The sequence below is a fragment of the Atractosteus spatula genome, chromosome 14 (assembly GCF_055471065.1).
Source record: "Atractosteus spatula isolate fAtrSpa1 chromosome 14, fAtrSpa1.hap1, whole genome shotgun sequence".
In the NCBI taxonomy this organism is placed as follows: Eukaryota; Metazoa; Chordata; class Actinopteri; order Semionotiformes; family Lepisosteidae; genus Atractosteus; species Atractosteus spatula.
The window spans coordinates 7,283,160-7,308,402 of record NC_142719.1 but is presented as its reverse complement, the minus strand read 5'-3'; the positions used below and the strand labels follow the sequence as shown (position 1 = coordinate 7,308,402).

Here is a 25,243-nt window from a genome sequence, read left to right as displayed (position 1 = left end):
TTGTTACTAACGTGGGTCGAGTCAGTAACATCTGCTTTTGTTTCCATGCTGTACACCTGCGCATTGGTAAAGGCCATCGAACCAAAGAAAACACCAGCAGCCACAGTGTAACCCAGAGGTGTAAGACGGACACAGAGCGCGTTCCTTCATGCCCTAGGTGTGTTTACCAGAGGGCGACATAAACCTTCACTTATGGTATTTTTTTTCTGAAACCGCGTTGCTCTCAGTCCTTGACGCCTATATTTAGTTATCGCCATGTGCTGGGTATTTTCGCCAGATGGTATGAGACCCGTGTTCTAATTGCCTGTTGCTGTAGAACACGCCCCCTTCTGTATCACTGCTCTGCCAGCGAAACCCCAATAAACTGGGAACAAACTTCGAAACATTTCGTTTGTATTTTGAATTAACCTAAATTTATAAATGGTTATTTACTGAGCATTCGAAACCTTCGATTCATGCCACGGGGTTCACTATGACAAGAGAGGAAGAGCTAATTCGGATTGCGAAAAAACTGGACAAGATGGTGTCTAGAAATAATATGGTGAGGAAAACATTTTCAGTTTCCGAGTACAGTAGCTTGACGTGTCTCTGTTGTAAGAAGCGCTATCCTTGCTTTGGTCTCGATCGTTGTTTTTTTTTAAAATGCATTTAAGTTAAGAATTTTGTTTCAGCACTTTTGAAGCTTTTCGAATGACCTGCGTTTGCGTCTAACGAATATTTTATTTGCGATCCCATGGCTTACTTGAACACAGAAAAGTTACGGCGCTGTTTCTGTGCGGTCAGTGCGGAGGGCGTGCAGGCTAGTGTTTCACAGGTGCCATCGCTCTCTCGAGAACAGGTTTTACACAACGCATAAGAAAAACTTAAGAGATTTTATGTCAAGTACTGAACCACCCAGAGCAGTTCTGAAGTAATATGAACTTTACAGATTACGACCGACAGAACTACTTAAAAGAATAATATTGCATTTCAATGCACCGCGCTGCGCACGTAACAGGCGAGTTACAACTTGGAATCGGGACAGTACTGTTTATTGCATGTTAGCCGATTTGAACTGAAAGTTTCCCATTAAAATCGAAAGTGACATAGGAAATTTGATACCGAAAAATGCATTTCCTTGACAACTGTGTGTTAACTATAATGTTCATAAAGCAAAGTATCATATTTTCCCTTGACAGGCGACAGCGATTTCTTTGGGTGCCGCATATAAACAGTAATATATAATGTGAACGAAATCGATTCGGATCCTGTTTCTTGTCTAGCAGTGGCGTAAACAACCACAGTAGAAGCTTCATATTGAAAATTCTGCTCTAGAAATGCCCTCCAAAGCCATTAAACTGTGACCCACCTCTGCATTTTAAAGTGGGAGAGTGGTAGATGATTTAAGAAGACACACAGAAGTGATTACTGAGGGAATTTTGATTTGACTTACGGTAGAGGCTGGATTGACATTTTAGATGGCTTTAATGGGAACGTCAGTTTATAAGTGTATAAAACGCTTAAAGTAGTGTCAGCAGTGCAAAATGCTCGTTTAGCGTGTAGGGAAAGCAACATTTTAGTTACTTAAGCAGGTATTTGAAACTAATCCCAATACTAAAATCTGATGCTTGTTGAAACTTTTGGAAGGCAGCTGTGATCATCTGTGTTAAGCTAATATTCAGTTATTAGAAAAACTCGTAGTCAAAGCAACTGTAAGACAAACAATTGAAAATATAATATTCCTGTAGGGCCTAATGCCATTAACATTAACTTGTAGTAAGGTATTAAAGTTAAAGTTTAAAACTTCAACATTGGTCCACATTTGAGTGACTTTGCACTCAAACATGAAACAATTGACAATTGACTATTTCCAAACCACAGTAAGTGCAGAGCGTGGTGTATTGCACTTTTGTGACATGGATGTCGTAGTAGTAGCATTGGAGAAGTGTGAAGATTGATCAATAGCTGAGCTGTATCGCAAGATCTGGACAATCGATAGCTGAGCAGTTTCACAACTTCCTGACATTAGACTCTATAAGGTGCCATACTCCCCCATAAAATGGCTGTGAAAGAATAGAGAATGACTGTTTTTTAGAGCGCATACTTAGCTTGGAGCTAAAGACTGTTGATGTTATTAATATCTTAGGTTAGGAATTTGATTTCTAAATTTCATCCGACGAAGGGCAGCCAAGACCTATATATAGATGTCCTTAAAAGATACTTGTACTTCTGTTAGCTGTGGTTTCAATGAAACTCTTTGTGTCATATGTAGGCAGACGTGGTGTTGCTTGCACTGGGGGAAATGGATTCACCTGATAAAAGAAACATGCCTAAGTGCCTTAATGTTTTGTAAAATAAATCACAGTCCTCATTTACACAAACGTAAAGTACAAGAATGATTTCGAATGAGAGGAGTGTAAAAAGTCCTCAGTTTTAAATACACTGTACTTTCCAATTGTGTCCTCATGTTTTACAACTGTTGATTACTAAGACGTTCAAAGGATCTTGAATATGTGAATCCCCTTGTAATCTTTTCTGTTTGGGATTAAAATTCGTATTAAAATACTGTACAGGTAGCTTGTCATTGGAATTAGGACATCCTTTGAAGGCTTAGAATATATTATGTTACTCTTCTCTGGACTGATTAAAGATCAGTATTATATTTCTCTAAATGAGTAAAATTGTACACAGTATTCTAAATGAGGTCCCAGTAGTACATTTGTAACAACTTTTGTTGTTTTAAATTTAACACTTTTAACTAGGCCTGTATGTTCTAATGCTGTTTGCCTTTTTTTACATTGCCTTTACATTTGCCTTTTTATTGCTTCTCCACACTGTCTTGAAGATGAAAAGGATGCCAATGTCGACAACTAAGTCTCTTTCATCTATCCATCAATTTTCTAAACTGTTTATCTGATACAGGGTCATTGGGGGGGGTGGATTCTATCCCAGCAAGCAACCAGTGCAAGGCAGGGTACACCCTAGATGGGACATCAGTCCATCCCAGGGCAGACACAGACACAAACACACACACACACTCACTCACACCAGGGCCAGTTTTTAAAGAAGCCAGATAACCTACCAGCATGTTTTTGGAGTGTGGAAAGAAACCAGAGCATGACACCAGAGCACCAAACCCAGGGCCCCAGTCCCCCTGCCACCCATGTCTCTTTCAGAGCTACAGTACTTTGTTGAAGTTTGCTGTTTCTTATATTACTTTCTATCTATAGTAATATAAGACTGGAAATACCAGCAGTTGTTTTTGCTGCCTCCATGTAATCATGTATCTTTTCATCTCGTTTTTGATCTGCTGGAATGTTTGAGTAATAGTCAGAAATCACTCGGCTTCATCTAGGTGACTATCATACCATAGATACTTGCTTCATCAAGGAGACAGTACATTCCGTACATGAGGGTGTAAAACAGTTTCCTCCAGGGCAGGGTTTTTTCTCATTTAGTTGAACATTTTCATAAAAGTATAGGTGCTGTATTGGGAGAGAGAAAATGGAGTTTAAGAGCGCCATAAGAGCCAAAGTAGAACCATGAGAATGCACAGGGAATAATGCAAGCAAGGGTATAATGACCAGTTCTAGTGCTGTAGAATGGATATCAATATTTTTACACTGAAAGGGTTAGTAAGGTTCACCCCTGAGGACTGTAATTACGTTATTGTGAATCACAGCTGGAAATACCAGCAGTGTTCTGCATCCTTTTTGTGTACTGCTCTAACTAAAAAAGGGAATTCTGGGTAATTCTCCTATTGGCAGTGTTCTGCTAAACATGAGCCATGATTTCTTCATTTTCATGTTGGACTGCATGCACTCCTGACCTGCCTGACCTGTCATGTTTATCTCTACTGCAGGATGGGGCTCTGGACCTTTTGAAGGAGCTGAAGGGATATAATATGAATCTGAAACTGCTGCAGGTATTGTAGGCCAGCAAGGCATGCTGTATATCTCTGCATCTTAGGAATGGTAGCTGCCTGGAAATGATTTTAGAGTCCACAGCCTGGGAAGGTTTCCTGAATGTCAACACTGGAGCCAGAGCTTGCACCAATGGAGTGAGCTCTAGCTCTGAGCATTATATATGAAGCTGTTCTGTGATGTAATTTTGCTACCAGTGCATGTCTGGACATGCTGCAACTGGAACAGTTTTACTGGGAAGCTTTGATAAATCTGTTGTTTTTTTTAATACTGAAACTTTGGCTCCGTACACTCTCATATACCTCACTCAAGTCAGCTCACACTCCCAGTCAAGGAATTAACCTGTTTCATAATTCGTATTATCGCTCCTTCTTAGTAGCCATGATTGCTATTGCTGTACACATCTGTACAGTGATCATTAAGCAGTGCTTTTTTTATAAGCAAGCTTTGTTTTACTATAACTTTGCTTTTCTAGATCAAATATTATTTTTTTCCCTGTGGAACAGAACAGAGAACAGAGATCCACTTATTAGTGCTTCAAGGTGATCATCAGCAGACATGGGAATCCACTTACTATGTGGAAATGATCTCCCTGACCACAGTTTCTTGCTTCTCATATTCAGAGACAATTCTTACTTTGTGTTATAAGTTGTCACACTTAAAGGGGAACTGCAATGCGTTTTTTATATTTAAGCATTAGAAAGAATCAGTATTGATGAGTGCATTTCAAACCACAATAAAAGTAACATGTACACAGTAAATTGTAAAACCTCCAATTAACATAACAAAATAGATCAAATTTCCAGGTCTGTGCAGCGCCATATTCTGCGGTTCAGAACGAGGCGACAAAACCGACGTGATGTGGCCTTATTACATTGTAAAGAAGCAGGCTTGTGAACACATCTCTTTTAATCCAATAGAAATATTGCTCTCAATTTGGAGAGATTTTTGCAGACAAATGCTACTTGTTAACTGTGCATGCCGATCACGTTGGAACATTTCTGCAGTGAGATGTCTGCTGCACAATGTATTTATTCACTCATGCATCACAGTGCGCTAGTCAATACAGTGACTAGTGAGCAGGAAGGCCTGCATCATATTGCAATTTGTGGGAACACAAATGAGAGTTCGCAACAACGTGGCAAACCCAAAGTTCATGATTTTGTGGATTATATCAAAATTTGTAATTTTTTCGATACAATTAATTTATTTTGTTACCGAGATTTAGTAACCAGTCAGAGAAATTGGGACTGCAGCTCCCCTTTAATCATCCCTAAGGACAGGAGTCTGGCTGGACATGGGTTGCAGGCTGGAAGCATCTCAAGCTGTTTCTGTTTTGGGGCGTGTGCAGGTCACACGGATTGGCATGTCTGTGAATGGCGTGCGGAAGCACTGCACGGACGAGGAGGTTGTCACACTGGCCAAAATCCTCATCAAGAACTGGAAGAGACTTCTGGGTAAGGATGTCACAAGTCCCGGATAGCTGATGCCATGTGCCTTGTTCTGCTATTGGGAGAAGGTTGGGGAGCTGAACCACAGCATCAGGGGAGGGAGCAAAAACCCTTCATTCTGAGAGTAAGTAACATTGAAACACATAAAACTGGACTTTAATGACTAGAAACACACCAAACCCCATCAGATACATCACAAAAGATGGGTTCCGCCCTCTGTGCTAATATGAATGGTTCTTTCTGGGCCTGTTTCAGTCAGTGGAAAAGCACTAAACACACAGACAGCACCTTCCTTTCATTCTTCAGCAGTACATCTGTATAATTTTGAATACTCCAAAGTGTTATTCATCTCTTAGTCAGGGTTGTAAGTATTACATTATTTTATGGTCAAGCCATTGCAAAGCCTGAGCATTAACGAATACTGTGAATTCTAGAGCATATTTCCCATATCCTTCAGTGGTTGCATCTCAGTAAATGAGAAGAGAGATGCCTCTGACAATGTGTTGCCTTGCAGGACATTGACAGTGGCTGTGTGCCTGGAGAAGATAAGAAAAATGTTATTTCAGGCTGCTGCAAAATACGATTGTGAGACGCAATGTGCACTTTAACATGCCTGTGTAGCTTCGCACAGCATGTGGCACAGTGACCCCCTTTGTCTCTAGAATCAGCCGGCTCTCAGAAGGGGGAGAGCCAGAGTGGGAGAGACAGCGAGATGAACTCCAGCAATCCTGTCGGAGCAGGGCTCACCGCTCAGCCAGCCAAACACTCACTGGATAAAGAGGACAGGTGGGCAGGAAATGGGGGTACAGGGAGGGCCGTGTTCCGAGTGGCTCAAGGGAAAGAATAACCTGACCTCGAAAGGGGCTTGTACCGTATATTAACCTATACGTCACAGGATGACAAGGAAGGTAAGGGTAATCTACAGTACAAAAGGTGTACAGCCATCCTCACAGGAGTAACACTCCGTTAACAGTTGTGCAAAAGAAACACATGTATAGTCATTTGCTTAAATTAGGGAAGGAAAAGATACAACATGAAGTTGTGTAATAAGGTAATATGGACAGTTCTGAATATTGTGGAAAATAAATTGTGCCTAGACATTATGAATGGCACTCTTACAGATTTAGCTTGTGCAAACTAGGAACAGTTAATGTGATTTGCTTGCTAGAAAGCTTTTAAGAAGATGCAGTAAGTGTGAAGGGTTGTTTGCAAATGAAGCATCAACATAGCAACACCAACCTTGAGTTTCTGTGTGTTGTAGGAAACAAGCACTGGATTCAAAGCTCAGCTTCGAGTCGCCAAAGAAGCACACATTCAGCGACCAGAAAAAAGAGAGGTGAGAGCTTCTTCTGTCAAACTTGTCTTTTGAGAGGAAGCAATATCTGTGTACTGCACTCTTGAAAAACACAACAGGAGTCTTTCCTCTGTAGTCATGCTTGAAATGAAAACCTTGCTCCACGGCTGTACTTTTAGATCTTGCTAAACCCATTCTGGGCAAATCGTCTTCATTTACCAGGCTTTGAAAATATGGCTGTGTAGGCCTTCATCTGTCCTTGAGCTGGCCAGCAAGAGAGTGTTCAGCTGAAATTTCTTTGTTTTCTATCCACTCATTTAAAGCTCCTTCTTCTTGACACAATTTGAATTTAGAAACTCAGTTCAGAGCAGGGGCGTTTCTTTCTCTTCTAGAAAAGACTCTACAGATTCCAAACCACATCCTCCTCCTCCAAAGCATCTACCTGTCGAAGTGAGAAAGGAGAGCTCAGGGTGAGAGTTGTGTGTGTGGTGCTGTGACCTCATTCTGTACTGCAGTGTCTCCTGATGCTGAATACATAGTGCACACTGCTGCTCAGCTCACTGTCACTTTTGTCTTCTAGAAAAGACACCATAGATTTCAAGCCTTTTTCTCCAATGCGGCCCTCCGTTGGTAGCAAAAAAGAAAGGTCTGGGAAAGATAAGGCCTCTGTGTGTCTCTTTTCGGTGTGAAATGGCTGCAGTAATTTCCAAGTTTCACTGCTCAGACGGCCAGCTTGTTAGTGCTCCTTGTTTTCTGCTTGTAAATGACCACATGAGCTGTTTTTATTTTTTAATTGTAAGGGCAGAATAGCACCCTCCCTGTTTTACAAAGGAAGCAGGTTCTGTGAGTTAGTCTGGACTAACATTTTTAGCTTTTAAATCCTAATTAGAACATCGTTTGTCCTCAGAAGTGCAACTTAACTGCACTGTAGGAGTGGCTTTTCAATTTCAGGTTTCCATGTCTTGTGGCTTGTCATTCTTGTCTAGGGCAGAAATGCTTGCATGACTGAAATGGGCTTTGTTTTGCGATTAAACACACAGCAGCAAGTTCGTGCATGAATCCAAAGGTGCTTTGGATTTGCATTTTAACTCCCATGTATTCAAAAGAAAAATTAGCGAAGCACTAAAAGATTTTCCTTATTTCCAGAAAAGACTCAACAGATTCCAAATCATTGCCTCCAAATCGATCTTCCCTAGTAACCAAGAAAGAAAGGTCAGCAAAAAATGTACTTTTAATGTGGCATTGTGAGTGACAGAGCTCCACTGTTGTAATAATATAACCCTTCTTAGAAGCTGAAGTGATCTTGATAGTATTTTATACTCTACACAATCCTGTGCAAATTAACCAGTAGAACAAAGTTACATTTAACATAAATTGTGATCTATTTCAGGCTAGGCTAATGACTTTTCCTATTCATTTGCTTCACAAATCTTCACCAGTAACCATTACTGGTTTGTTAACAGCAATCACAGGTGTTCCAAATAATATTTCATATTTATATCACTTCATCAGCTGCTTAATCTCTTAAGTTCAGATATTTCTGGTTGAACAGTAATCTATGAAAGCTGACAGTGATCTTTCTCAGAAGCAGTGAGTGGAGATATGGTCTTACAGCTTGTTAAGATGCGCAGTGGAGTTGTATTGTTCTGCAGAAAGTATTTCAGGTCGTAGAAAGGCTTTTTGTTCTGCTTCCAGGCAAGGTTCAGCAGATGCCAAAACTATACCCCCTAAAAGGCCTTCTCTGGATGTCAAGAAGGAAAGGTTAGATATGAGAGTGGGTTTTGTACCAAGACATTGACATGTTGTGAAGTGTGCTCTGACTGATAAAATAATGAGACTCTATTGCAGCTTGTGTGATTTATCCTTCTTTCAATCAGCTTGTCAACTAAAGTAGGATTCACTGCCTGCATTTGGACGGATAAGGTAGCACTCTCTCACAGGAAGTGCCAAAAGATCAATCTCTCCATTTCCCGTCTTGCAGGAAGGACTCCTCAGATTCTAAGTCAGCCCCCCCAGTGAAAAGACCTTCAACTGATGCTAAACCAGAGAGGTACATCAGTCTTTTCACAACTACAATTGTAACACACTCATGCCTTGCAAAAGTGTTCACTCCCATCTCACGATACCCCAGTTCATTTTCTATTTTCTAAGCGCTTCATCCAATTCAGAGTCGCAAGAAAGCCGCAGTCTGTCCCAGCAAACAACAGCACAAGGCAGGACACACACACTCACACCAAGCCATTTTTTCCAGAAGCCAGTTCTCCTCCCAGTATGTCTTTGGACTGTAGGAGCACCCAGATGAGAGAAACTACACACAGCTGGCACTCCAGGTCCAGAACTGAACCCAGAGCCAGCATTGAGCCAGTGATTAGTATTGCGGGGCAGTAATACTAACCACTGTGCCGCTGTTAAAATCAATTGCAGTGCGGGCTATTACTTTTAATCAGAACTTCAATGCTCAGGTTACTTTTAGGGGTGAAAGAATTCAGTTTACAAATGCGTACACAGCATTTGTAATTCAACAAAATAGGACATCATTGGTGGAGGATGAAGACTGTTTCAAGGCAAAGTATTGAAACAGTCTTCAACAATGAGTCTGTTTCAACTGTGAGTCTTCAAAACCTCATTTTATACTTTACCTTGTGCCAAAGAGATTGACCATATTGTTTGTTTTCTGTCATTTTTTGTTTGTAAACTGAAGAGACTCTTCTGACTCCAAGATCAACAGTTTGCCTTCATCTAAAAAGTAAATGTTAATTCATTCCAGTAACCCGACAGTTGAAATGCCTTCTGACTTTAGATGCTTTCTACTTTAGAAAATAATCGTTATCGGCTTTGTGTGTAATTACTTCTGCGAACTACTTTTAATTCTACTCTACCATGGAAAAGCAATAATGCATTTTCCCCTTAATGAGGACTGAAATTGATAATAATAAGTGATAGGGAATATTCATTTCCTTAATTGATACAGTATATACTGTATCTGAACAACAATAAAAATTGACTAGTTATTGGTATAAAAGCATTGGGAACAAATACCTAGGATAAGGCATTTTGGCACAGCAGTTGTTGTTAGGAAAATAAAGTCTCTCTCACTTACTATTGCAGCCTTTTACTTGATAATGACTTAAAGAGTCTCTGGGGGAAGCTGGGTCTACAAAAGTGTGCAGCAGTGTATAAGTCGGAGTGCAGGTGAAGGATGCATTTGTATATTGCATGACAAGGAAAAATATGGATAGAGCAAGAGTATGACACCAGGTGCACAGGATACCTTTACCTGTGAAAACAGCAACTTCTCCTGGACCATTTCAAAAGTCTTACAGAGCATTCCATCCATCCAGTTTCTAACCACTTCATCCAATTCAGGGTCACAGGGGAGCTGGAGCCTATCCGGCAAGCAATGAGCTTAAGGCAGGGTACACCCTGGATGGGACACCAGTCCATCAATGGGCACAAACAGACACGCGCACACCAGGCCCTCTTTTCCCAGAAGCCAATTAACCTACCAGTATGTCTCTATTTGCCTGCCATCTTTATCTAAAGTGAGCCTACAGAGGTTACAATTACCTGTTTACCTGCCGATATGTCAGAAATGATCTACGTTTTCTAGAAATGCACATTTACAACATCATTCCAATGCCTTTTTCTCAATTCTCCCCATTGAGAGGAGTTTGTAGATATTGTTACAGGTGCTTAAGCTCCACATGGGTCTTCAGATCTGTTCTTTTATTTGACAGGAGAGATTCATCTGATGCCAAGTCCAACAGTTCCCCACCTCCAAAAAAGCTTTCCATTGACATCAAAAGGGATAGGTGAGGAGTGCCAGATCTTATAACACATTGACTTGCATAGATGTAAAGAGATAGTTTAGATACATACAGATGTCAGTACAAAACATTTCTCTGAACCCTGAGCTCTGTGAAGACTGCTTTAAAAGCACTTCATACTGTATTGTTGGGGAATTTATACCAACAAGCAAAGCTACCTCGTTTTCAAAAGACATTCCTTTTTTACATCCCAAAGGTAGAATAAGTATCAGCAAGCATTTCATTTTCTAGAAGAGTGCAGAAATGTTATGTTGCTAAATGTTCAGTAGTGTTAAACACTATCCTGTTAAGGATGTGAGGTACTGATTGTTAGTATAACACAGTGGCCAGTTTCATCAGCAGTTGTTATTACAATGGACATGCAGAAACAAAAGTCTGACAGTGAGCTGCAAATGAAGTACAAACTAAATGTTGACTGTTCCTTTAAAGCTTCTCTGTCTGATCTCTAGGAGGGATTCGCTGACCTCCAAACCATCTAATCTCTCTCCTCTGCAAAGAAAACCTTCCACTGAGAGCAGGGATGAGCGGTACAGTATTTTCTTCAGGAAAATTGCTTTTAAGAATTAAGTTTTGATTCCTTTCTGTTAGCCAAGTGATACTGCAGCAGAATAGACCGTTCTGTGTGGCACGGCCTCATCCTTGGATCGCTTGTTTGTAATGAAGTGGTTTAGTAACATTCTGTTGTATTTGTTCAAGTGGGTGGCTGCGTCAGCATGTGTAGGCTGCAAAGACACAAGTAATAGGTATATTTCTTGCTGAAAAAAAGAAGAAAGAAAACACCTCCTTCGGGTGTGAGAAAGACAAGGCCTTCTTTTTTCAGCATGGAATAAACCTATTACTTGTTCTGTTGTATTTGCAGAGTGAACAGCAGTAAAGGCAAACCAGAGCCCCCAAAGACCCCGACATCCCCCACCAGCCCACTGTCTCCCTCCTTCAGTCCTTTGGGGGGGCCGTTCCCCCCTCACCTGCTTACGGGAGACTCCATCCGGGACAAATGCATTGAAATGCTCTCTGCTGCACTGCGGACTGATGGTAAGAGTCAAACTGGAACAGTTCAGTCGCCTCTAAGGAAGAGAGCTATACAGGTCACCATGATGCAACACAATGAGTGTGGAGATTTTCGGAAATGTCTGGGCTGTAGCATCTTTCATGAGAGCTGAACTCCTTTTCTTCTCTCTCTAGATGACTACAAGGAATATGGCACCAACTGTGATTCTATGGCAGCTGAAATCGAAGATCATATCCTCTCAGTCCTGTTATAATATTTTATTTAAAACATAGGAACAGAAACCGACTTACTTTTAATGCGGCGAAATTCAGGTTAAAAGTGACTTTCAGAAGCAGTATCCCTAATAACTGGTGTTCTCTATAAAAAGCAGATATTCCTTTAACTGTTTTCAACTGTATTTAAGAGCTATAGAAAACTCTTGTTACCAATAATGCTCATTTTTGACCTGATCAGCCACTTAGTATCTTTCTTCGTTCTTGCTGGTTTTATATTGAAATAGTCAATCCATCCATCCTCCAGCTGCTCCATCTACTACAGGGCTGCAAGGGAGCTGGAGCTGTTCCAGCAAGCAATGGATGCAATTTGGGATACACCCTGGATGGGACGCCAATCCATTGCAGGGTTGATATAATCCACTTTGGAAATTTGTCTTTTATCTTCCTTACACCCCAGCCAGCTTGTGATATTCAATATGTAAGCGAGGTATAACAAATTCCACTGTGCAAGCTCATGTTTTACATCATGATAACGAGGTACTGAGCAGCAGCTGGTATTGAGGTAGTCTTCAGAACGACCAAGTTGTCTCCTTGCAGTGGTCTGCCAGACCTTTCCTTAGCACCGTCCCCTCCCCACATATCTACCAGGAGATCAAAGCGACGGACATGAAGTACAAGAACAGAGTGCGGAGCCGCATCAGCAACCTGAAGGACCCCAAGAACCCTGAGCTGCGCAGGAACGTGCTCCGCGGTGCCATCGAGCTCAGCAGGATCGCCAGTATGACAGCCGAGGTAGGAGCATAGCCACAGCCCTCAGGTACCCGCGGGAGAGCACAAGGCCCAGCTGGTGAGGCACACCACTGAAGATGTCTTGGTCTAACATTTCAAACTGTATTTATAAAGCTGTTACAACTATGATAGGTTTACAGTTGTTTCTGTGATGGGAGTACAGCACAACACATTAGTTAAGTTGGTCTTAAATCACCTAGAGGTTTCTAATTTAGTTTATATGGTGTGGAGTGTCTGTTGAAAAGACTCCTAGGAATGATACAAATACGAATGAATGAAGCTGCGCAATCAAAAGTATTCAGGAGCACTGCGTACGAATCAGGAACACATCCAATCACTCCATTCAGCACTTTTTTATTCTTACTCGTAATGTCTCATATGAATCTTTGAAGATACACAGATGTCCGCTTACCTTCAACTCCTGGAAAATGCTTTCACAATTTTTGTCCTTACTGCTCAGAACTGCATAATTCATAGGATCTTAATGTGTGTGTCTTGTGCTCAATGTGTTTGCTGCTTCTTCTCCACAATCTGTGTGCGATGTTTGCTACCCATGCACTCAAACACATTCTTCTGTTACATTCAACATAAAAGATACTCTGTTACTGAGAATGAAGTGCTTTTTGTGTACAGTATAAAGTTATATATCTGCTGTTTGTAGATTGCGTAGCTGATGGTAGCTGTGGCAATTACTTTTTGCTGCAATAAATTGACTGATGGATCCTTTGATTTTGTGGAAGGATTTTTTTCTTACTATATAGTGCCTATCCTCCATTGTGTACCAGTTACTGTAAACAGAAAAGTACTAGTTCTCATCTTGGCTGGTACCTGCTTTGATTTGCTGGATCGCTGACAGCAGCTGTGCTGTAGAATTTCAGAACTTCACCTACGAGGGCCGGGCTGTTTTTCAGCAAGGTCTGAAGCTGGTTCTGTGGGCGGGTATTTTCTCCCGTCTCTGTCTTTCCGTGAAGGAAATGGCCAGCGATGAGCTGAAGCAGCTGCGCAACGTTCTGACCCAGGAGGCCATTCGAGAGCACCAGATGGCCAAGACCGGAGGCACCGCCACGGACCTCTTCCAGTGCGCCAAGTGCAGGAAGAAGAACTGTACCTACAATCAGGTTAGTCCCCTGAGAGGCTCGGGGCTGCCAGAAACACTGCCTACAAGCCACCGGCTTTGGCAGTGCTGTGTGCTCGGACACACATTACAAGAAAATCTGGAAGAGCTGGGGTTTCCAGTATTATCCGTATCTAATGGTGTTCACAATGAAAGTTCAGGTGGCATAGCAGTAGCCAAGCTCAGTTGGCATCAGCTGTCCAAAACTGTAACCATTCCTGACATCATGTCCCTTAGTTAAAATAAAAACCATAAATACTGTAGGTAAGCCCCTTCCCTTCTTCGCATTTCTCTTTTGCACCCCATCACAATCTTTGCAGCTGCCTCAATCTTTGGTCACTCCTCACTCCACATGGGAGTCCCAGCCTCTTGGTCCTACAGCTAGGAGGTTGGCCCTCAGCCAAGTGTGGTACGCCAAATTTACTATGACTAAAACACTCAATAAACATTTTCAGCACGCTTAATTCTTGGGTGTCCATTGCTAGTGGAATAGTGTCCATGGGGTGAAGCTGTAGACTGAAACCCCAGGGCCTTGTCTAGTAGAACGTGTGTAAAAGCCCATCCGTGTTGATCACTGCCAGTGCTAATGCATCGTTTCTGTCTCTTGACCACGGTGAATTTTCCTTTTCCATCAAAAACCATATATAAATAGCAATGTTTCTGTGTCTGTGTTGAACTTTGTTTACTCACATACTGTAGAAGAGTCACCGTGTCCTGAGTGTAATGCTAGTGAATCAGTAGTGGGTGCAGGTTTTAACAGAGTCGTCTTCTCTGTGGGTGAAGGTGCAGACTCGCAGTGCCGATGAGCCCATGACCACCTTTGTGCTGTGCAACGAGTGTGGGAACCGCTGGAAGGTAAGTAAGTGTGGGACGTGATCAGCTAGGCTCAGAAAATTCCAATCAGAGATGTCTAGTGACTTGACCCAGACTTGAGCCCCGATCACTGTGTTCTTGCAAACACCTCTTGCTGGCTCTAGCACTCAGGAGACGCCTCAGAGATTCTGATCCTGTCCAAAACAGTGTAACAGGCAAATATGTACAGTAGTTGAACTTCATCATTCAGTTCATCATTATACATTTGTTTTTGAGCAGTACTGTATGTGCAACAAAGGCTGTCTTTAGTTAACTAGTCGGATGGTATTGGCTAAGTTTTTGGGGGGTTTCTTCATAAAGCTCTAGCATTAGCGGTAGCACACTGAGTCATTGATTTTTCTTTCTTGCAGTTCTGCTAAACAGAAACCTCACGGCTGACAGAGACTGCAAAATCCCAAGGATTTAAACAGATCATTTCCACTTTGTACATATCAAAGAACATCAATCAGTGATTAACGTGGCTAGCCTGCTGTATAGTACTTTTAATTTATATTTGATTTTTTTAAAAGATTTTTTTGCATGTAATTTGAAAGGGTCTGGAATCTGTAGCTAATTTCAGGGAGTAATGTTATGTAAAAGGCTCCAGGGCACAGTAATTTATCAAAAATTACTGAATAGGCTCTGGGGCTTAGAAGAATAGTCATACTTTTCCTGTGTTGCATCACGTATCTAAAGCTGTTAATGCTATTTTCCCACTGTAAGGATTACTACAGCCATTTTAAAGCCTTTTACAGTCTACTTCTTTGGGATTTCCCTTGTCCAACAGTGTTTTGGAGTTGCCCCCATGAGAAAAACAAGATAATTTTAGGAGCTCAAGAGCTCCACTTAGCACCCACAGGGCACTGACCTCAGCCCAACCTGGAGACAGGTTGCCATCGAACGGAACATAGAGCCTGTTTAGTATCTGCCCTCCTCAAGATGTGAGTCAGCGTCCTTCAAGGCTGGTGATGGGTGCTTGCTAATGGAGCAGCTGACTGTCACTGATGGCAGAGTAATGGTTCCCCCTTCTGCCATGTTCTGTTTGTAAGCCAGAGTGCTGCAGGAGTGGCTGGCAGTGAAGCAGAAGTGTTCATGCTTATTTATGAGCTCTTGTCATTGTTAGTATTGGCCCACATCCCTTAACTGGCAACGGAGCTGTTTCTAGAGAACAGAGAGCCAAAGCAATTTTATCCTTCAAGCTGTTTTCAGGACAGGGACAAGGGGCATGCCAGAGGAGAATACCACCAGTGAAATAAGAGATGAAGTTTGTTTCTGTAAAAAAGAAAATCAGGGTGTTGAACTGTTAAAATGAACTATTTTAGTACAGGCTTGCTGGCCAGAGCTGTAACAAGAAGGAGAAAATGCAACAGGGCAGGCTGGTACTCTTGTTTTTTCATGGCTACAGTCCAGGTGTGAGCCATAGGAAACTGAGACACACCGGAGAGGCATCAGGTATCCTTCAGAGAAAGCTTTACATACTGTACAGTAGGTGAAGGAAAATAGGAAATTGTGTGACCCCTGCTGCCACGCATCCCAGAAGTCACGGCACCTCTGCAGCCACTTCTGCAGGTGGCTGGAATGTGAAAAAACACGTTTCATTTCCAGCTTTCAGCACATGTGAAAGCGGTGTTCTTAGCCTCACTCAGTATGCCTGCTGCTGAACCTGTTGCTTTAATGCATGCTGTTATTAGGGAAAAAAAAGTCAATCTCAGTAATTGTTCAAGGTCAGAATTCCATTGTGAATTACTGAATATCAGCTGTATGATGAGTCATTGAAATTTTAAACTCCTGAATATAAGAAAAATACATCCGTGAAAGCTGTCATCACTCTGCTGCACTCCCTGAGCGTAGTTAGATTCTGCAGACACCACGCTTGCCCTCTTGCCCTTCGTCCATGTGAAGGTGTTTCTAATGCATCCTACATGTGCTGTTGTGTTCGTAAGACAATATTGTGTATAATTAAGTAATGCCAAAGCAGCATTAAAAAACAGGATCTGTATCACAAACTTAATACAGGGTGACTGTTGGGTCCCTGTTTTTCCTTTGCTTTGGGGAATGGAGACTAAAAAAAACGTGCTGCTACCCCTGCGGTGCAAGTGTGTGTAGGCTGCTGCTACTGGTCATGTGACCCCTGTGCCGTGCCGTGTCCTGGGGGGGGGTCGCGTGACCCCTGCTGCATCCCACTTGCTATTACTGTGTGCTTCATGAAGCAAATGGTCCTTTGAAGACACTTATAATGCTAAAAAATTAAAATAAAGCAGTTTATCATTGAAAATGGTTTCAGAACTCCAGGGTCAAAGTTACTAGTTGCAGCTACAAGATACAATGGTGGCTGAAATGTTTTAGAGAAGATTTCCAGTTTCCAGCACCTATGAGGGCACTGTTATCGGCCTTCTTCAGCATGCCCGTTGCTAAGCCTATTGCTTTAATGCATGCTGTTAGAAGTAAAATCAATCTCCGTAATCGTTCAAGGTCTGAATTCCATCATGAACTACTCTGATTGTTAATATCACCTGTATGAGTCATCTACATTTTTCATATAATAATAATTAAAATTAAAAATACAAATATGAAGTATTTCATCACTGCTGCTCTCCCTGAGTGTAGTTATATTTTGCAGAGAACGCCATGCTCGTTGTCCAGTTCAATGTTAAGGTGTTTCTAATGTATCCTATGTGTGCTGTTGTATTTTTTTAACACACAATTGTATATAATAAAATAAACAGCATTAAAAGAGTCTCTGTACCACAAACTCAACACAGGATGAGCACAGAATCTCTATACAGAGTCCCTGTCTTATTTTTGCTTTTCCCAAAGCCACGGGTATGAATGGAGGCTGGGAATCTGGAGGAATAGTGGAAAAACACACAGCTAACACCGTGGGGCGAGAAAATGTGTAGAAAATAATGTAGGCTGGTCTGATGATTCGGGTTTCTAGGGCAATGACGTTATAGTTGTACAATAGGCACCACTTACCAGAGCTGCAAAGAGAACAACTGTATCCTATTCCTAAATTAAAACAAATCTAAACTGAAAATGATTCCAAAAATATCTGTTCAAAAGCAAAAGAATATTTAACTCTTAACATGTAGTACAGAGTACTATCTTGTCTTTTAAAGTAGTTTTCTGTGTCTAGAAGAGGTGGTAGAGGGGAGATGAACTTTAACCTGTGGGCAATCCTTTACCAGAGCAACAGGAGACAGCCTTGCACAGATTAAGCTGTGTTAAACCCAATACACAAATTGGGTCTGTCCCGGAGAACAAACTGCTACAGTACATCTTCTAACATTTTTTCTACAGGACAGCCTCATATAGTACATGACAGGGTGGTCTGTTTCTGTCTCAGGTGGTTTTCCTCCTGTTCTTTTAAATCGATCATTCCATCTCTTGACAGCTTCTTAGGAGCTAATCAATTACTGTCGTTGTTACAAAGTCAATTCTTATCATACTTGAACAGACCCGGAGGCAGCCTGGTGCCTGATACAGGGCTGCATAGCTGAGATAATGTATTGTGGCAATTATACCATACACTCCACAACACAATTAAATACTAATTCTACAGTAGCAAGGCTCAAAAGGGACGATCAAGCAAAGCCACTGAAAAAGAGCCTTTTAAGTGAACAGAATTTATTTGCTGTTGCTTTATCAGAAGTTACTTTTATCTTTAGAAGTATTTCCTACCTGTGAATAATCCAGTCTTTCTATGCCAATAGTGAGCTGTGCCATGTGATGACTCAGTCCTTCTTTAAAAGGAGCTTCTGTATTGGAGACTGTGCTGTTTGAAAGAAGGTCTCTTACCTAGTGAGAGAATAAATTTATTCTGTATTTTGTCCTCTGTGCCATTTCTCTAGAAGGCATTCCAGGAAGCCTCCATGATACTGTTCATCATTCATTGCGGAATCTGTCAGAGTGTGATGATTTGACAAAGGATTGACCACCGAGTGAGAATTTTAAAGGTTTCTCCTCAAACGGTCATTTAAGGGTATTTTGGAGGATCTTAAACCATCTTGGGTCCCAGCTATGTCAATCTGCAGAACAAACACCGGCTGCCAAATCAAGAAAGACCTGAAGAACAAAACGTGTTGGGTTATTGTAATTGCTTTGAGATGGTGCACATCCTACAAGGATGCTCAGTAAAATAAAATATTGAATCTATTCAGATTTCAACAAATTGAGGAAAATCTATTCAGCGGGAGCAGAAATGGAGAACGTGAGCTGGAAATCACAGCAGAGAAGTGCCAGCAGAAGAGGGAGGTTTGAAAGATTTTATTTCACTGTGATGAAGACTGTCACCAAACAAGCCATTCAAAGCCTTTCTGGTTTCATAGGAATTAATGTGTGGCAGTACCTTGGATTTCACGGCTCACTCCTTTCAGGAAATATGCCAAGCTCCTCCTCAACGAGGACGTCTTTAAAACAAAAGGAAACAAGGAAACGATTTTTCCCTTGGTAATGTTCACAACCCCCCCCCAATTCCACTGAAAGAACGATCAAGCGCATTAACTTTTTTCCTCTCAAAAATGAGGGCTCTGCCCGAAGAGTGCTAAAGTGACTATACACTGAAATTCAGTCCTGCTGGAGATGGAGTTTCTTTTCAAAGAGGAGTTTAGTTGTTCCTTCGGAAAGAAAGAGAGGCGCACACAATCTTGAATGATAGGCTAATGCAAATACCAAGCGACAGCATTACGCTCAGGGCAGAGACACCGCAGTGGACACAGTGGACACAGTAGAGGTGAAGAGGGTTCCAGACAAGTGTCATTGGCAACTAAAAGAAATGACAAATCTGTGTCTCATTTTACAGTCTCTCTTTTGACACAGTAGCTTTATGTAAACAATGCCACTTCAATCAATAGAAGTCAAATCTATGCATGAAAGAAGCATGATCACTAAGTAAGGAGCACCCAAAAGTGCAAATGTAAGGCATCAGGTCTTTTCGACACACAATAGTAAATGAAAGTCTTAGCATCTTCTGATGAATTTTGTTAGAAAAAGACAGTATCAGAATATCCATCTTTTGTTGCAGTCCCAATATCATTAACCCAAATGTGCCACCACACCAACCTGCCACTGTATAAGTAAATCAGCCTCTGGTGCAAAGCCATTTTTAAAAGATTAATTCAGTACAAACAGCCTCTTTATCCAAACCTAAAGTTTTCAATACAGCACTACACGTACTGTCAGCAGACACATCTTTCCATCTGTGTAAGGCATTGTGATGGCTTTACGATTTGGACCCGAATTTTGGACATCGTATCTTTGCCCTCCTGTTTTCCGTGGGTACACAACTTACTGGTACAACACTGTCAGTATTTCGTGGCCCCAGAAACCCAGAGGACCCCCTCTGGAAAAAAAAAAAACTCAAGTTCAGCTCGAGCAGAGAAACTTCTGAGGTGTAATTCATGACAAACTGTGTGTCACAAAATCTGAGCACCAGAGATCATCAGCGCCATATACTGTAGGAGTGGAATCCCAGCAGCTGAGGAGGAGCTGTGGAAGGTGGAGGGTGTCATCTGCTGCCCCCTAGCACTCGGCCGCAGAGTGAGCAGGTCCCAGGCTCCGGAGAAGAGACTGGTAGAGGGGAGAGTTGAGGAACCTGGGGTAAGAGTCTCTGTGCATCAGTGCATAGATCTGTGCTTGGGCATCGTTGAAAACATAGGCTGTGGGTGCCGACATGTTCTTGTTGATGGTCTCGCGGACAGTGGCATCAATGCTGACCTGTAACAATACACGACAATCACAAGAAACATATGGCAGTGTGGAAGAGATATCACTGAGAGGCTATTTCAGTTACTATGGACCATGTGTGGGTAACCCTGCCTCTTCCAGTAGGAAACTTTGAATGAAGCTAGGCCAAAATGTAGTATTTTAGTCACTCCTGGGCCATACTCTTATTGTAGTCATCATGTTAAAGGGGAACTGCAATGCTTTTCAGTAAAGTTATTTAAATACTTATTGTTAAGATTGCATAATGTTTAAACAGGTAATATTTTTAAATTCATCGAATGTGTGTATACTTGAATAAAAACATCAGCTAAACAGTACTGATACACAAATACTATAGGTATTGACACTCCATCTGAAATTTTCCTAGAATGTCTTGACTGGCGCTCCCTGCTAGAAAGAAAATCAGAGAAAAAAATAATACAAACAGCACATCAGGTCTTTTGAATAGAAAATGGGAGTTTTTTTACCGTCTGACATATTTAATTAAAAATATACTATCCAAAACCTCTAATTTTGATTCATATACCATAATCACAGAACGCCAGGCTATACCCACACTGAAACCTCAAGTTTGTAAAAGAGGTCTTAATGAAAAAATCATTGGAGACCTCTGTTGCAGATACAAAATTATATATTTCTGCAGTTTAAATTATGATAATATTGCAATAACTGTTTTCTTGATAGTTGAAAGCTGCATTCAAAAATCATTAAAGTACTGTAGGTAGCTGCTATAGCATGTGTAGACTGCAAAGGAACAAGTACTGTAAAGGTTTATTGCATGCTGAAAAGAAAATAAACACAACATTTCGGCTGTGGAGCCTTCTTTTTCACACTTCTCTTTTCAGCAGGGAATAAACCTTCACTTGTTCCTTCAAAAATCATTACCCTAAAATCTAGTTGATACAAATCAGAACCCCCTTACAAGACAGCAGTTAAGTAAATAAAGTACGGAGCGGCCATTTTCTTTTCTCACGAGCAAACACAAAATCGTCAAATCTAAGGCAAATCCTACTGCAAGCAAGCAAGCATTGAAGCTCCAGTACCAACAAAGCAGTTAACATTCTTTCAAACGTGGCCTGTAACATTAAGTCACGTCCTTTTCGGAAGCGCTGCTGAAGTGACAGGGTGTATCACAGGATACGCGTGAGGGCATGGTGTGGAGCAGTTGGTCAGCTCCAGTTCCAGCAACCACTCTGGCTCACCTCTTTGGGAGACAGGATGGAGATGTAGTCCAGGTAGATCTGCTTGACCCTCTCGGCAATGGTGGCCTTGTGGGTCACCGTCTTGAGCTCCTCGCAGGCCTGCCAGAACAGCATGTTCTCGTCGCTGTGCTCCGAGCGGAGGAACTCCATGAAGACGGAGCGGCCGGTGGGGCTCTCCAGGAGGGTGTTGAAGGACACGGCCCAGGAGGACACGTCCGTCAGGCTCACTCTCCCGCTGAGAACAAACACGCGGACTCACAGCAGAGGAACAGGCTTCTTCCGGTTCTGCAAGCTGGAAACATCTTCCAAATTCTGGTTCAATTTATAGTCGAACCCTGCGGGTCCCTTGGATAGCATTCTCCCTTGACATGGATGGGGTCCTAGTGATCTCTAACATTAAACTAGTCTAAGTAGGGCTACAAATATGACTTTTAGAAACTATTCTTTACAAGGCTACCGACACTGACTTTTCCTCAGAACGAAGAAACAAAAAAACTGATGACGCTGCAATTATTCTGAAAGTCACCAATGTCTGAGCAGTTGCACCTGTTGGATGGGTACATCCGTAAAGGCTCTGAAAAGGCTCTTTTTTATCAATGTGGAAATCAGACTGCTACATAACAGGACTCTGTGCTACCCGTCTCCAAGATAGTGAATAACAAGACTCAAATAAACATAAAGGGTCCACAAGCACAGAGCTGCAACAGAAGCCTAGAATTTATATTTTTACCTCTAAAAAGATAACCCCTGACAAGTGTGCACCCAGTCAAGGACCATTAGAACTGATCTTTAAAAAGGAAAGAATCTAACCGTTTGAACATGTCGCTATTTAGAAACCCAAATCTCATCTTCATATGTGGGGTGTTTCTAACCCCTCCTCACCAATGCCTGTCTGTTCAAAAAGGTGCCGAAGAGCTTAGCAATATCTGCACTCTAATATGCAGTGTGATTCTATAAAACGGCTTGACACTGTCAAAAAGAATGCAGCAATAACTAAGCAAATAGCTCCATTGGAAAACAAAGGAAAATATATGGAATTTAGCACTGGTATCTCTTAAGCACCAAGGAAGACTTTTCTTAAGACATCTCATGCTCTTGCAGAAACAGAGCTGCCCTGTTACAGCTTCACATTTTAATGACACAGCACTTTAACTGTGGGTGGGTCTGCACCTCTCTTCGGTCTTCTGCAGGCTCCCCGGCGTTGACACATTGGAAGCTCTCCTGCTGCTGCACATGTCCTTGTCTTTGTTTCTCACCGTCAGGCTGTCAGACAGAGAAACTGATTGTATATCAGGCCTTCACAGACGATCACTGGGGTCCACTGACAGCCTGTGTACTAGAGCGCAGTTTCCAGCTAGACAGTAAATGGAAACTCTATGTAATATTCATTCTTCAAACAACTTGGCTAATTAGTGCCTCATTAGGGGAAAGGCAGAAAGCAGGATTAAAGCAAAGGTCAAGTGCAGTGAAGGTAATAGATACAAAAACTGGATCTTACATCAGCCACTTGAGGACATTATTATATGTTATAATAAGAACCACCCTGATGTTTGGCCATTTCACTGCAAAGAGGTTGAAATGGATGGTAAGAGCCTGCAAGATCACATTAGGAGAAAAAAGCTTTAAGGAAACCTGTCGCATTGTAATTATCTGTAACTAGACCCATTTCCTTCCATATGATCAAAGATATTCTATTTACAATGAAGTCTAAGATTGAAGAGTCAACCTTCTGCCACTTCCAGGTATAAATACCCTTTTCCCAGTGTTCATTTACCCCAGCACCATTGGTTTTACCATTGCACCCAAGCACCATTGCTTATAGGTAGAATACTATGCTTTCAGTCGAGTATCGTGAATGGATCATGCATTAAAATGTACAATTCTAGAGGCAGGCCAAAGCTTTAGAATTCTCGTCAACATTATGAGGGGGAACAGAACAACTGAGGGAGGCCCCTGGTGTCATAATTACCCAGCGGTGCTGTAAAAGAGGGCATTTGAGATCACACCATGGAATCTACAGTGGTTCAGATGAATGAACTCAACTTTATCGTTTCAGCCATTTGCCTAGATGAGCTCTTCCCAACGGAGGCTCAGTCGACACTCAGTTTGACTCAAGGAGTGTCTGGAATGGCTTGGAAACCTGGCTTATCTTACAGGGTCAGGTGACATGGTCACCTGACCCATGCTCCGCCTGGGTCGGCCAGCGCGAGACCTGTTATTACCACATCACCCTCGTGTGACAGATAGCCCGGAGCTCCGGCGTCTCACCAGGAACAGCTGCAGCAGCAGCACCAGCAGAAGCAGCAGGGGTGAGCTCCTCGGCCACAGGGGGAGGAATCCGGGCTGCTGTCACAAGAGGGCAGGGCCCGGGAGTCCTTGTGAGAAAGCCGGTGCCTCATGGCAGCTCTGAGCGGCTAGGTGTCTTCTGGCCCTGGACATCTGAAACACACACAGCACTCCTGGCTACACCAGAACCTGACAAATTCTGGGGCGGATCCCCATCATATCTTTCCATCCATTAGTGAAGCCTTCGTAGATGTCCAGAAACAAAATACCCAGGATTATATCGGTGGTATCACGCCAGCAGCCATATCACTCTGCAACTCACAACTGGCAGCCCACTGAAGCTAAACAGGTGTGAGTCTGGTCAGTACCTGGATAGGAGACCTCCTGGGAAAGCTAAGGTTGCTGCTGGAAGAAGTGTTAGTGGGGCCAGCAGGGGGTGCTCACCCTGTGGTCCACGTGGGTCCTAATGCCCCAGTTTAGTGACGGGGACACTATACTGTAAACAGGCGCCGTCCTTCGGATGAGACATAAAACCAAGGTCCTGACTCTCTGTGGTGGGGTGTAAAACCGGCGTCCTGGCCAAAATTTCCCATTGGCCCTTACCAATCATGGCCTCCTAATAATCCCCATCTATGAATTGGCTTCATCACTCTGCTCTCCTCCCCACTGAGAGCTGATGTGTGGTGAGTGTACTGGCGCACTATGGCTGCTGTCGCATCATCCAGGTGGGGCTGCACATTGGTGGTGGTGGAGGGGAGTCCTCATTACCTGTAAAGCTCTTTGAGTGGAGTGTCCAGAACAGCGCCATATAAGTGTAAGCAATTATTATAATAATTATTATTATCATGTACTGATTGTAGACCTCACTTTATAAAGGGTGATGGATAAAATAGGACAAGGATAAAATAAATAAAAACTAACTAATTGTCTATACCTACAGTAGCTGCACCCATCCATTCTGCTTGATCTAACTCAGGGTCATGGGGTGGGGGTGGGGGCAGGGGCCTATCCCAGCAAGCAACAGGCACAAGGCAGAGTACACCCTGGATGGGATGCCAGTCCATCACAGGACTCGGGAAACGTAACTCAAGCCTATCGAGAAAACCTGCCACCATGAAGGTGGAAAATATTTCTATTAGTAGGAGTGGTACTATTAACATCTATAAACATGGCAGGCGTAACAGACATAATGTTAACAACCATCAGATGCAACCAACCTTCAGTTAGAAATCTGTTGAATATCGGTAAAATAACAAACTAATACTTACGAGTAATGACCATATTTGTATCCTAAAACAGGTTATTATTACTCTTTTACAGAATTATTCTTAAAGAGTTTGGTGCTTCTTTAAAGATGCGCGCAAGACCCAATGGTTTACTGTACATACACACACGTATCAAAACAGATACGGAAGACACTGCGACAAGCAGCTGTTCAGCATTTGTTGTTTATCCGCTGTTTATCCAGTAATATTTGTATAAATTTTGCAATTAAGAAAAATAAGTAATGCAATAGTGCAGCAACATCATTTGATCAGTATGAATGCGCTTCCGATGAGCAGTAAGGAGTTATGCTAC

The 25,243-nt window shown here is 42.2% G+C and overlaps 2 protein-coding genes across 12 annotated transcripts; one reads left to right on the top strand and one right to left on the bottom strand.

Moving 5' to 3' along the window:
• Positions 1 to 301: 301 nt before the first annotated feature.
• tcea3 (transcription elongation factor A (SII), 3) lies at positions 302 to 17,232 on the top strand. 11 transcript variants are annotated; one of them, XM_088932033.1, is made up of 19 exons: positions 302 to 541; positions 3,842 to 3,904; positions 5,254 to 5,359; positions 6,016 to 6,139; positions 6,615 to 6,689; positions 7,040 to 7,117; positions 7,228 to 7,293; positions 7,794 to 7,859; positions 8,343 to 8,408; positions 8,629 to 8,697; positions 9,349 to 9,393; positions 10,385 to 10,459; positions 10,924 to 11,001; positions 11,334 to 11,506; positions 11,657 to 11,718; positions 12,341 to 12,490; positions 13,459 to 13,605; positions 14,385 to 14,456; positions 14,825 to 17,232. In XM_088932033.1, exons 1-19 carry the CDS (start codon positions 473 to 475, stop codon positions 14,831 to 14,833), a joined length of 1,593 nt encoding a protein of 530 aa, XP_088788159.1. In that variant the 5' UTR covers positions 302 to 472; the 3' UTR covers positions 14,834 to 17,232. The 11 variants fall into 11 exon arrangements, with proteins under 11 accessions (XP_088788159.1, XP_088788161.1, XP_088788160.1 ...); XM_088932035.1 differs by lacking the exon at positions 7,228 to 7,293; XM_088932034.1 differs by lacking the exon at positions 9,349 to 9,393.
• A 1,477-nt stretch (positions 17,233 to 18,709) lies between these two features.
• On the bottom strand, positions 18,710 to 23,818 carry LOC148820509 (regulator of G protein signaling 20-like). The gene is made up of 4 exons (XM_088932243.1): positions 23,648 to 23,818; positions 22,550 to 22,642; positions 21,380 to 21,614; positions 18,710 to 20,168 (listed from the first exon to the last, which is right to left on the bottom strand). The coding sequence occupies exons 1-4, from the start codon at positions 23,776 to 23,778 to the stop codon at positions 19,974 to 19,976; spliced, it is 654 nt and encodes a 217-aa protein (XP_088788369.1). The 5' UTR covers positions 23,779 to 23,818; the 3' UTR covers positions 18,710 to 19,973.
• Positions 23,819 to 25,243: the final 1,425 nt, after the last annotated feature.

Coding starts and splice junctions, on each gene's coding strand:
- tcea3 (XM_088932033.1), top strand. CDS start 473: ATGACAAGAGAGGAAGAGCTAATTCGGATTGCGAAAAAACTGGACAAG. Junction 8,409..8,628: donor CTGGATGTCAAGAAGGAAAG/GTTAGATATGAG, acceptor CCCGTCTTGCAG/GAAGGACTCCTCAGATTCTA. Junction 11,507..11,656: donor TGCTGCACTGCGGACTGATG/GTAAGAGTCAAA, acceptor TTCTCTCTCTAG/ATGACTACAAGGAATATGGC.
- LOC148820509 (XM_088932243.1), bottom strand. CDS start 23,778: ATGAGGCACCGGCTTTCTCACAAGGACTCCCGGGCCCTGCCCTCTTGT. Junction 22,643..23,647: donor TGCTGCTGCAGCTGTTCCTG/GTGAGACGCCGG, acceptor TCTGTCTGACAG/CCTGACGGTGAGAAACAAAG. Junction 20,169..21,379: donor CCATCCTGTCTCCCAAAGAG/GTGAGCCAGAGT, acceptor GTATTGTTACAG/GTCAGCATTGATGCCACTGT.